Source organism: Myotis brandtii, unplaced genomic scaffold (genome assembly GCF_000412655.1).
Source record: "Myotis brandtii unplaced genomic scaffold, ASM41265v1 scaffold125, whole genome shotgun sequence".
NCBI classification, from domain to species: Eukaryota; Metazoa; Chordata; class Mammalia; order Chiroptera; family Vespertilionidae; genus Myotis; species Myotis brandtii.
In genome coordinates, this window is record NW_005354385.1 from 12,473,066 (window position 1) to 12,486,235 (window position 13,170).

At 36.5% G+C, this 13,170-nt stretch overlaps 1 protein-coding gene across 2 annotated transcripts in view; it reads right to left on the reverse strand.

Moving 5' to 3' along the window:
- The window catches only part of PLA2R1 (phospholipase A2 receptor 1, 180kDa), a 108,957-nt gene that overhangs the window by 41,741 nt on the left and 54,046 nt on the right, over positions 1-13,170 (reverse strand). For both annotated transcript variants that reach the window (XM_005859355.2, XM_014534112.1), the window contains one exon: positions 7,012-7,181. In XM_005859355.2, the coding sequence (XP_005859417.1) occupies positions 7,012-7,181 (170 nt within the window). The remainder of the gene's footprint in view (positions 1-7,011; positions 7,182-13,170) is intronic.

A 13,170-nucleotide genomic window follows, 5' to 3' on the forward strand; every position in this document is an offset into this window, starting at 1 on the left:
CAGTGCACAAATTTTTGTGCACCGGGCCTCTAGTCTTATATAATAAAAGCCTAATATGCTAAGTATCTGGTCATCCAGTTGGCCGTTCAACAAATCAAAGCATAATATGCTAATGATATGCTAAGGCTACTCAACTGCTCACTATGACATGCACTGACCACCAGGGGGCAGACGCTCTGACCAGTAGGTTAGCTTGCTGCTGGGGTCCAGCTGATCAGGACTGAGCAAGATGAGCTGGACACACCTGGGAGCCCTCCCGCGGTCCCTCCCAGGCTGGCCAACCTCCTGCTTCCCTCCCCGGCCCTGATCATGCACTGGTGGGTTCCCTCAGCCTAGCCTGTGTCCTCTCACAATCCGGGATCCTTTGGGAGATGTTGGAGAGCCGGTTTTGGCCTAATCCTACAGGCCAGGCTAAGGGACTCCACTGGTGCACGAATTCATGCACCAGGCCTCTAGTAATTATATAAAGCACCAAAGGGTGCTCAGATTGAGCTTGTTGTCACTTATGTGGTAGTTGTTTCAGACTTCTGAGGAACCTTATAGTGGATTGGCCTATCTATCGGCTGATTGGGCATGCTTTTTACTACTCCTCTCTCTGAGCAAGAAAACAGATCAGCCTTCCTTTACTGGGACCCATTTTCCTTGTCACTGGCAGATTTCCCCTGACTTGGGACAGTTGGGGTAAATGTGCCCTGGTGTTATCCTACGTGCACAATATGCCTGTTCTGCAGGGGCATCTAGATCTAGAAACACAAAGCCGTTGTCACAGAGCCTGGGTTTGGGATGGATGCAAAATAGTGATTTCAAAGGGTTACATAGATGTACAGACATCTATGAAACTCCATGTAACTTGGGAAAGCATTTTTGAATGTCCTAGCTAGTATGGACTTATTTGTTTTCTTTCACTAGTGAGCAGCCTCCATTTACATTGAATCTTTAATCAAAGTCCAAAGTCCATTTTAGTTTCAATGCATTAGCATCCCCCTAAATGAGAAAGGCCCTATTTGTCATTTTCCCTTTAATTAATGGCACTAGTTAATAAGGCTCAAAACTGTTTTCTGAATAGTTACTTCTCTCAAAATACCAACTACCACAGAGTCTCTTTGTTGCTGTTGTTTGTTTTAATAAAAACCTCAGAATTTCCTAGTGCTTTGAGAACAGGGAATTTTGGCATCAAAGAAAAGAAATGCATACATAAAACAGGTTAATCAAAAACCCTTGTAGTCCTGAATTCAAGTTGAAAATATCAGTTTGAACTTGAGAATTATTTCATCACAAACCAACAAGCAGTGAGCACTCCTATGGGTGGATTGCGATACTGAAATAATACCATTTCCCATTAAGATGAACCAGGGTTCCTTGATGAAATGGATGTTTCTAGATCCAGATCAGCAATCTACATCTTGTCAGACCAGATAGCAAGATAGCACGAAGACTACCAATGTTATATTAAAAGGACTCAGGAGGTAGTGCTTGAGATTTTCATTTTCATTAAAAAAATATAACAATTGCAGTGGATTAAAACATATCAAACATATTTAAAACCCTTACTTCATGGTAATGCTTAAAAAACTGGTCACTACTCTAGCTGGTTTTGCTCAATGGATAGAGCATCGGCCTGTGGACTGAAGGGTCCTGGGTTTGATAATGGTCAAGGGCACATGCCTGGGTTTCGGGCTCAATCCCCAGTGTGGGGCATGCAGGAGGCAGCCGATCAATGATTCTCGCTCATCATTGATGTTTCTATCACTCTCCCTCTCCCTTCCTCTCAGAAATCAATGAAAAAACTAGTCACTACTGTTGCAGGATGCTTATAAACAAATAATCATTTAAAAAACTAGTAAAGGGAAGGAATTAAGCATTTATTCTGTCTTTCTTGTGAAAACTGTGTCACAAAGTAACAAAAATATTGATTGAAAGAAATGACACCTTTATAAAACTGTATTCCCTCCACCAGCTACCAATGAAAAAACCCTTCATGGATCAATGGATCTAGGCATCAACAAATACAAAAGTAAGAGGCAGAGCCAAGGAAGAGGGAAACCTAGAGATTAAAAGGGATTTTAGGAGACTTATCAACCAATTGCAATATGTGAAAGTTTCCAGAATCCCAATTCAAACAAACTGTAAAATACATTATATAATATTTATGGGTCCTTTAAAAATTTGAACACTTAAGATTTGTTATGAATTGTAGTTAATTACTTTTAGGTATGATAATTGTATTATATTCATTTTTTTTAAAAAGAAGTCTTTATCTTTTAGAGATAATACTAAAATATTTATGGATGAAACAATATAACCCCCGAGATTTGCTATGAAACAATATGGAAAGTGAGAGGAGTGGGTGGGGATATAGGTGAAACAAGATGGACCATGAGTTGAGAGTTGATGACACCGGGTGATGGGTATATGGTGGGTCATTATACTACATGGAGAACATGGCGCAAAATTGAAAAAGTGGCACAACTGTGATTCCACTACAGATCGACTATTTTGATAATCTGACATAGGAGAGAATCTTGGTTGGGTTTATAGAAAGGCTGCAGGCTTCCTATTCAGGGGTCAATTTATAGGGCTGGATTAAGATTTTGACATGGGGACTAAGCTAAGGAGTGTGTGTGTGTGTGTGTGTGTGTGTGTGTGTGTGTGTGACAGGAAGGAAAAATTATTTAGGATGGTGTTTCTGCAAGCTGCAATTTAAAAGAAAAAAGGAAACACAGGGGCTCTTATATTGCTATTTTCTTCCAAAAAGGATTTACATTTTCATCTTATTCAGAGACAATTTACTCAGTGTCAATCAGCAGGAGCTGCCAAACTGAGCATCATGGTATTATTTTTGCTTCAGGGAAAAGAGAAAAAAAGTAGTGCCACTCAAATTATAGCAGAAACTCATGAATGACAAGGAGCTCTGCTTCAGTTCCAGCTTTTAGACATCCAAATATGCCCCAAGGAAGGTAACATTAAAAACCAAGAATTTTGTCTACTCAAAATGTATTAATTTATTTTGACAGGTATAGACATTCTTAAATTCCAAAGTATATTAGAAATGATACCCGAGCTTTTTTTTTTCTTCAGTAAAAGTATGACATGGAACTTTATTAATCTCTGCATTTTAATACTATTCATAGGTCTGTAGAATGAGAAGGTTGTCTATTAAGTGGACTGGGATGTTTCTTGTTTAGAGCTATGCAAAGTCACCAGTTTCTATATAAATTTTCTAAACTGATGCGTACACACTCAAAAACATCTTGTCTTAACTTCATCTGGCATACATCTTTAAAAAATAAAGTTTTATAAAACAATAATAAGCTATATATTTGAGAGTATTTTAAGTTCACAGGAAAACAGTGGCAAGTACAACTTTATTTATGCCCCTTGCCCCCACATACACAAACCACCCCCTATTGACATCCCATACCACAATGGTATATCTGTTAAAATCCATAAACCTATATTGACACACCATTATCACCCAAAGTCCACAGTTTAAATCAGGGTTCACTCTTGGTGTTGAACATTCTATGGGTCTGAACAAAAATATAAAGACATATGTCCACCATCTGTCCCTTCCCACTAACCCCTGGCAACCACTCATCTTTTAATGGTCCTATAGTTTTGCCTTTTCCAGAATGTCATATGGTTGAAATCACACAGTATGTAGCCTTTTCAGATTGGCTTTTCCCCCTTAGCAATATGCATTTAAGTTTCCTTCATTTCTTTTCATTGCTTGATAGCTCATTTCTTTTTAGCACTGAATAGCATGCCATTGTCCGGACGTACCACAGTTTAATTATCCACTCGCCTACTGAAGGATGTCTTGCTTGCTTATCAGTTTTGGCAATCCATGTGTTGTTTTTAGTGTGAGCCTGTTTCCAGTTCATTTGGGTAAATACCAAGGAGTGTGAAACTGACAAACTCTTCAAAAAGTGGCTGTACCATGGAACAGACTAATGAATCTCAGAGGGAAGCGGTAGGGGTTGGGGGGTGGGAAAGAGATTAACCAAAGAGCTTATATGCATATATGCATAACCCACGGGCACAGACAATAGTTTGGTGAAGGCCTGGGGATGGGTGGAGGGGTGAAGGGGGTTACTGGGGAAAAAGAGGGACATCTATAATACTTTAAACAAAAAAGATAAATTCAAAAAATAAAACATATGCAAAAATAAAAAGAAAGTGGCTGAACCAGTTTGCATTCCCACCAGCAATGTGTGAGATATTCCTGTTGCTCCACATCCTCATCAGCATTTTGTGTGGTCAGTGTTTTGGATTTTGGTCCTTCTAATAGGTGTGCAGTGATATATCATTGTTTTGATTTGCAATTTCCTAATGACATATGTTAAACATTTTCATATGCTTACTTGCTATCTATATATCTTCTTTAACTTAGGCCTTTTGTCCATTTTTAAATTGGGTTCTTTATTTTCTTGTTGAGTTTTAAGAGTTCCTTCTATATTTTGGATAACAGTCTTTTATCAAATGTGGTTTCAGCAAATACTTTCTCCTAGTGTGTGGCTTGTATTCTCATTTTCTTGATATTATTTTTATCAAACAGAAATTTTTAGTTTTAATGAAGTCCAGCTCATCAATTATTTATTTCATGCATTGTGACTTTGTTGTTGTATCTAAAAAGTCTTTGCATACCCAAGGTCATCTAGGTTTTTTTTTATTTGCTTTCCTCTGGAAGTGTTATAGCTTTGCATGTTGTATTTAGGTCTATAATCCAGTTTGAGTTAATTTCTGTAAAGGGTATAAGGTCTAAGTTGTATATAATATTTCTTATTACCTTTTTAATGTCCATGGAATCTGTAGTCATGTCCCCTCTTTTATTTATAATATTTGTGTCATCTCTCTTCTTATTTAGTGAGCCTGATTAGGGGCTTCTCAATTTCATTAATATTTTCAAAGAATCAGCTTTTGGTTTTACTGATTTTCTAGTTTCAATGCCATTGATTAAGCTGTAATTCTTTTTTCCTGAATACTTTGCATTTAATTTGCTCTTCTTTTTTCTAGTTTCCTAAAGTGAAAGTTTAGTTTATTGCTTTGATCTTTCTTTTCTAATATATGCATTCAATGCTAAATTTCCCTCTACACCAGTGGTTCTCAACCTGTGGGTCGCGACCCCTTTGGGGGTCGAACGACCCTTTCACAGGGGTCGCCTAAGACCATCGGAAAACACATATATAATTACATATTGTTTTTGTGATTAATCACTACGCTTTAATTATGTTCAATTTGTAACAATGAAATTGGGGGTCACCACAACATGAGGAACTGTATTAAAGGGTTGCGGCATTAGGAAGGTTGAGAACCACTGCTCTATACACTGTTTTCTCTGCACCTCACAAATTTTAATAAATTGTATTTTCATTTTCACTTAGTTTAAAATATTTTAAAATTTCTCTTAAAATTTGTTTTTTTGACCCATGTGTTATTTAGAAGTGTACAATTTAATCTCCAAGTATTTGGAGATTTTCCAGCTATCTTTCTGCTATTGATGTGTACTTTAATTCCACTGTGGTCTAAGAGCAAAAAGTGTATGATTTCTATTCTTTTTAAAGTTGGAAAGGTTTGTTTTATGGCCCAAATGTGGTATGTCTTGGTGAATGTTCCATGTGAGTTTGAAGAGAATGTGTAATCTGCTGTTGCTGTATGTTATAATCTATAGATGTCAATTATATCTAGTTGATTGATGGTGCTGTTGAGTTCAACTTGGTCCTTACTGATTTTCTGCCTGCTGGATCTGTCCATTTCTCGTAGAGGAGTGTTAAAGTCTATGACTATAGTAATAGATTTATCTATTTCTCCTTGCAGTTCTATCAGTTTTCCTTCCTGTATTTTGTCACTCGGTTGTTAGGTGGAAACACATTAAAGATCGTTTTGTCTTAGAGTACCGACTCTTTTATCATTATGTAATGTCCCTTTTATCACTGAAAACTTTCCTTATTCTGAAATCTGTTCTGTCTGAAATTAATACAGCTATTTCTGCCTCTTTTGATTAATGTTAGCATTTCTTTACCCTTTTACATCTAATATATGTGCCTTTATATTTAAAATGGGTTTCTTGTAGACAACATATAGTTGTGTATTTTTTTTTATCCATTCTGATAATCTCCATCTTTAGTATATTTAGCCCTTTGACTAATATTTGATATCATAGTTATTATTATAACAGTATTTATCTTTCCTCAGGGAAGAACCTGAAGTCGCTAACCCATTTCCTCCAGATACAAATCTAGAGATAACCTACTGCCTATGTCTATTGGAAAAGCCCTGACTCAGATCCATAAGCAAGAAAGGGACCGAGTCACTCAAATAAGAATTCACACTAATAGAAAGAGGTGTTGAGCCTAGGTTGGTAACTTAAGCTTAATACAAGGGCTTTAGGCTTATTCCACAGGGGCTAGTTCGGGTATAGATTGTGGCTAAAGCCATTAGCTTCTCTGGAACTGGCTAACCTGGCACAGTTTCATGCTTTGGGATCCAGAGCTGAGCACACCTGAGTGAACTGAGAGAGCTGTGACTCTGGAATCCTGCTAAGATACCACAGAGTCCACAGAGGAGATGGACTAACAAGAATGTTACCTAAGTAATGGCTCAAGCTTCTTCAGCAAGTCACAGGGCCGTGATTGTGAACTGATGAAAGGCGCCCACAGGTGGGCATTTACAGTGCCTATTCACTGTGAAGTATTAGGAACTATTCTCGACTAAGCCCCTGGGATGATTGGACAGAACTTAAGAGGGAGAAATTGGACTTCTGCTAATAAAGGCACATTCGGCCTTGAGCAATGAATTACACCTTGAACAGGTCAAATGACTCGTATGGATTAGACTTTTAAAAATGACTGGCCATATGTCACCCCCTGAGGACCTGTGGTAATTGTTTTAGTTGATTTATGCATTAAGAAAACATTAAGGAAGAATCACAGGAGGTGGATCAAAGGATAGGAATAATTTGGAGCAAAGGAAACAGGAGGGAACAGTGGTGTCGCAGTCCCCTCTACTCACGAGGCTGATGGGCATTCCAGTGTGTGTACCGCACCGGCTCAGACATCTGCCCTGCTGTCTTCCAGGTATATTCTCCTGTGTCATTCTGGTCTTGGAGAGCTATCCAGAAATAACTGTCCTTTGTTTTTACCACACTACTGATCAGACTGGTAATAAAAGCCTGTTCAAACCTTAAAAAGGGGGAAAGGAAATGGTTATATAATGGAAGTTTCTGGGCAATTAAAAATGCCATTAAAACGTAATAAGGTGCACAGAATGGCACCAGAATAAACATTTCTCATGAATTCTTTAGAACACGGAGCAGAAAAATACCCAAAGACCCTGGACATCATTCATAAATGCAAAACGTCAGTGTAATTCCCAGAAATACATGCATGAGGAGAATTTGACTCTTACAGACAGGGCTTCATTCTTTCAAGGACTAGAGTTTAGCTCCAGTTTCGAAGGATAGGTGGTAAAGTCCATGAAGCCAGCAATAATACATTTTTTGGTACAATATGTGCCTTACTTTGCAATCACAACCAATGCAGCACACCCCAACCCATAATGTGCATGAGATGAGGGGTGGCCAGAGGGGAGAAGGAAGGATATTATGCTTTTCTGGGTGAGCATCTGCCAGCAGAGCTCACATGCACCCACACTGCACGCTTGCCTGGTGAGAACGAGACAGAGATTGGAGTAGCAATTTTATGTCTCCCAAATCAGTTTTTCACAGGTACGTGGAGTCCTTGACTTATTCAAATGTGTTCAGATATGCAAATTCACTGAAGATAAATTTAAAACCCGAGAAATGAACCCAAGGAAGTGCAGCCAGTAGCATTTCCTCCAAACAGCTGAATGAGTTAGTGTTCATTGATTGGTGGCAAAGCTCCCTACCCAAACCAAATGCATCAGAAGCAGAATCTAGGAAACTTGTCTATATGCTTTCACATGACTGCGTAAAAGAAAGATGTGTTAAAATTTAACCAGCATTGAAATTTTAAGCGAAGTTGGAAGCTATCTTGAAAAGTTTATTTTCAGTACATATAACGTTCTGAAGAAACATTTCAAACAGGGCTGATTTTTGGACAGACTTGCTGAATCAGCGGGAAAGGAAAGGCCTGATGAAATTACCCAGGAAACCTAACAAGAAAGCAAATTAGACTTTTTCATCCAATTTTGCGTTTTTTCCTGACCATGCATCCTTAACTTGCACAGAGAAGCAAAAGCAATGGGGCCATTTAAGAATAGAGGAGTTCCATCCTTCTAAAGAGAAAAAAAAAAATAGAGGAGTCTCAAAGGAACTAGGGGAGCAAGGGAAATGACACAAAGGAGTAACATTTTAAACTGCCTGATGAACATCACTAGCAGCAGTTAGAGGTCTTAGTTGTCCATGATCCTCATCTTGGCCGAGCACATGGATTTTCATCACGCTTTAGTAAATTTCTTCTGCAGGTACCAGCACACATTTGAAATTAGAAACGTTCTTTTATAACCAGATTGCAGTGGGCAGAACCTTTTGTAAAGGTCCTTCAAAAGGAAGGAGGGTGAAGCTAAATATTGAGTCACGTCATTAACATGCCCAGTGCCTAAAACTGCTGTGTTAGGAGGCCAGCAAGGCACTGCACCATGGAAGCTGTGGCCAGGACACCATTCACTGTGCCGGTTCTAAGAACCCAAGGGACATTGCTGGTTCTTCCATTAGCTTGTACCATGACATCTATCAGATAATGGAGAGAAATAACATTGTCTGTGAACTTGGACGCTAGTATCGTTATTCATGACAACATTTTGCTTTTGTCCCTTGCTGGTTGTAGATTTATTTAGTCCACTCTGGTTTGCTATTTTTATCTCCATTTATCATTGCTTAAAACAATAGAAACCTTCCGCTTTTTAATTGGCAAGCATATTTTTAAAAAGTAGTTGCATATTATTCTCATACATTAAATCCTAGAACCTTCAAATCAAAACAGGATTCTAGTTTTCTCAGTCTAGTTTAGAAGATGGCATTGTTAATAAAGAAATTCAGCAAATAGATCTTTCTTTTAAGCCATATATTCTAAGAAATTAACTCTGGATAACAGCATGCAATCTCTTGAGTGTCTGTTTTGCAACTGGTAAAGAAACAAGAGAACGTTTTATAACAGTGATGGCGAACCTTTTGAGCTCGGCGTGTCAGCATTTTGAAAAACCCTAACTTAACTCTGGTGCTGTGTCACATATAGAAATTTTTTGATATTTGCAACCATAGTAAAACAAAGACTTATATTTTTGATATTTATTTTATATATTTAAATGTCATTTAACAAAGAAAAATCAACCAAAAAAATGAGTTCGCGTGACACCTCTGACACGCGTGTCATAGGTTCGCCATCACTGTTTTATAATCTTTACCACTCTATGTGGCTCCAAACACTAAAAGGGTTGCAAAACCTCTACCTTTACAGTAATAGAGCAGACGACCTTTTAAAGACTTTTCTGGCCTTGTGTTTTAGAATTCCTCATTTGCAAATAATTCAGGGCTTTATGATATCTGGCCTTTTTTGGTTGTTTTCACTGAAGTTGTTTAATACAAATGTCATGATTTAAGGAACAAAAAATAACCATATGTACATGGTTTTATATTATTATTGAGCCAGGATAAAATGTTATCTCTAAGGAATTCAGTAAACATTTTTTTTTGTTATTCTTATAAAAGCAACACAAATGATAAAATATTTAACTTGTGTGTACTTACTTATAAAATCAAATTTTATAGGAAAATAATTCTTAGAATCAGAAAGAAATTAATTTTCCAATCAGATCCTTTAAAAAGTTAAGAAATCAAATGTGTGTTTTTAGTGTAAGCAAGAAAAATATATCTTAAACTTCCATCAGTTTAAGGAAATTGTCGCTCATGTTGCTAAACATTAAATTTTAATTTAAAAATGCATTTGAAAAAAAAAGTTCTCATCACAAGAAAAAAAATGGATTTGAAGATAGCAATACACAGTTTTTGCATACATTGACCAATATTTTTATTTAAAAATAAACATTTTACATTTCAAAAGTATATACTTCAAAAGGAGGTATTTTTTTTAACTCAAATCACTAATTGAACATTACATTTTTTCATCAGGTTAGCCAGTGATATGTAGCTGAAAAAAAGATGTTTCTTGTCTGTGAACAACACAGTACTTAGCAAACAGCAATACTGTAATGATTGCATTTATATTACTTGAAAAAAGAGATTGAAAAAGTAATACATTGGAAGTAGCTTCACTAGAGAGCTATTTCAATTAAAAAACACACACACCCAAACACCTCATAATGGGATTGGGTTAGAAAGGACTCAGTTTTGAACTGAGTAATTGCAATTGGATTTCTCCCAATAACACAACAATTAACATTTTAAATGGCATTTTAAAATAAGTGACTCTATTGTTGAACTAATATAAATAAAGAGTAGAAATAGAATATCAGTAGATTTGAAATGGGAAACACACATCATGATCATTATTGCCAGAAGTTTCTGGTAGCATTCCTCAAGAACTAGCAATGTTAAGTTTTTGAATATTGTTTCTTGCAAAAAGCTAGAAGAGAAATACAGACGTAGAAAATACACAAGAACAAACCCCAGAGGAGCAAGCACCACACTATTAATGGCAGTTACCTCTGGGGAGCAGAGTAGGATTGGTTGGGAGGGGAGAATAGTAGAGGTGAAGGGGCACTTTCACTTTTTAGTCTACATTCTTCTGGTTTGCTTGAATTTGTATCAGTGAGAATGTTTTTATTGTGTAACTTAAAAAGGGGTAATTAAAATATGGTTTAGAAAGAAAGTTAACTGCATTGTACAAAAAACAGAACTAATAAACACATTCTGTAAAGTTGTCAACACACAGAAATCAGTTGCATTTTTATATACTAACAATGAACAAGCTGAAAAGAAAAACCACAAACAAATCCATTTATAATAGCATCAAAAAGAATGAAATACTTGGAATAATCCTAACCAAGGAGATGAAAGAGTTGTATGTACATTGAAAACTACAACATATTGCTGAAGGAAATTAAAGAAGACACAATTAGATGGAAAGTCATCCCATTAATTGGAAGACTTATTCTTAAAATAGACATACCACCCAAAGCAATCTACAGATTGAATGTAATCCCTATCAAGATATATATATATATATATTGCACAAGTAGAAAACTCCATTTTAAAGTTCATATAAAATTTCAAGGGACTCTGAATAGCAAAAACAAAGATAAAAAGAAGAACAAAGTTGGAGGTCTCACATTTCCTGACTTTAAAACTCACTAAAAAGTACAGTAATCAAAATGGTGTGGTACTGGCATAAAGAAAGACATAGAAACCAATGAAACAGAATACAGGACCCAGAAATAAACCCTCATGTATATGGTCAAATGGTTTTTGACCAAGGTGCCAAGACAGTAAGGGAAAGGGCAATATTTTCAGCAAGGATTCAGGGGAAACTAAGTTTCCACTTGCAAAAGAATAAAGTTGGACTCTTGTCTTACACCATTTATAAAAATTAATTCAAAGTGAATCAAAGACCTAAATGTAAGAGCTAAAACTAAAAAACTCTTAGAAGAAAACATGAGAAAATGTCATGACACTGCATTTGGCAATGACTTTTTGGCTATGACACCAAATGCAAAGATAACATGTAAGAACTAGATAAGTTGGACTTAAAAACTTTGGCACATCAAAGGGCACTATCAACAGAGTGAAAAGGCAACCCATAGAATAGAAAAAATATTTGCAAATTATGTATCTGATGAGGAATTACTACCTAGAATATTTAAAGAAATCCTACAACTCAGTAACAGAGAACAATTAAAAAAAATGGGCAAAGGACTTGAATAGATATTTCTTTAAAGAAGATATACAGATGATAATAAGCACATGGAAGATGCTCAATACCATTATTACAAAAATGCAAGTCAAAATCACAGTGAAACATCACTTCATACCCATTAAGATGTCGATGAACAAAAATAGAGACAGAGAAGCATCGAACAGACAATCAAACCTCAGAGGGAAGGTAGGGGAGGGGTGGGGAGAGGAAAAGAGAGCAACCAAAGGACTTGTATGCATGCATATAAGAATACCAATGGACACAGACAGTAGGAAGCAAGGCCATGTGGCAGGGGGTGGGAGCAGCTGGGAGAGGTCAATGCGGGAAAAAGGAGACATATGTAATACTTTCAATAATAAAGAATTTAAATTAAAAAAAAAAGAACAGAAAAGAACAAGTGTGGCCAGGATGTAAAGGAATTGGAACCCTTGTGCACTGCTGGTGGGAATTAAAATGGTGAAATGGTGCAGCTAAAAATGAGTATAACTGTTCCTCAAAAAATTAAAAATCAATTCATCATATGAATCAAAATGTACCCAGTTTCTGGGTATATTACCCAAAATAATTGAAAGCAGGGATTTAAAAGATATTTGTACATTCATATTCACAGCAGCATTATTCACAATAGCCAAAAGGTAAAAGCATCTTATGTCTATTGATGGATGAATGGATAAACAAAATGTGGTGTATCCTTACTATAGAATATTATCCAGCCTTAAAAGGAAGGAAATTCTAACACATGCTCCAAGAAGGATTAACTTGCAGGATATTAGGCTAAGGGCAATAAGCCAGGCACAAAAGGACAACTACTGAGTGATTCTACTTACCTAGGGTAGTCAACCTCAGAAAGAGAAATAGGATGGTGGTAGCCAGAGGCTAAGGGCCAGTGAGAATGGAGAGTTATTGTTTAATGGGTACAGAATTCAGTTTGGGAAGATAAAAATGTTCTGAAGATGGATGATGGTGATGATTGCACAATAATATGACTGTAGTGAATGCCACTGAACTGCACACTTGGAAATTGTTAAAATTATAACTTTTACGTTATGTATATTTTACCACAATAAAAAAAGTTAACTGTAAATATGTCTGGGAGATACATAAAGTGGTTGCAGAAAAATAACAGAGCTGTAAATACGCTTGAAAATAAAGCACATTTAAACTTAGGAGAAAATGATATATTGCAGGATTTCTCACTTTTGGCAAAATTCATAAAATTGAATGGCATTTGGATTATTTTGTACCAAATATTCCATGACTGATTGATTCAAGATTTAGATACACATGCATTTAGGCAATTATCCATGGTAACTTTGGA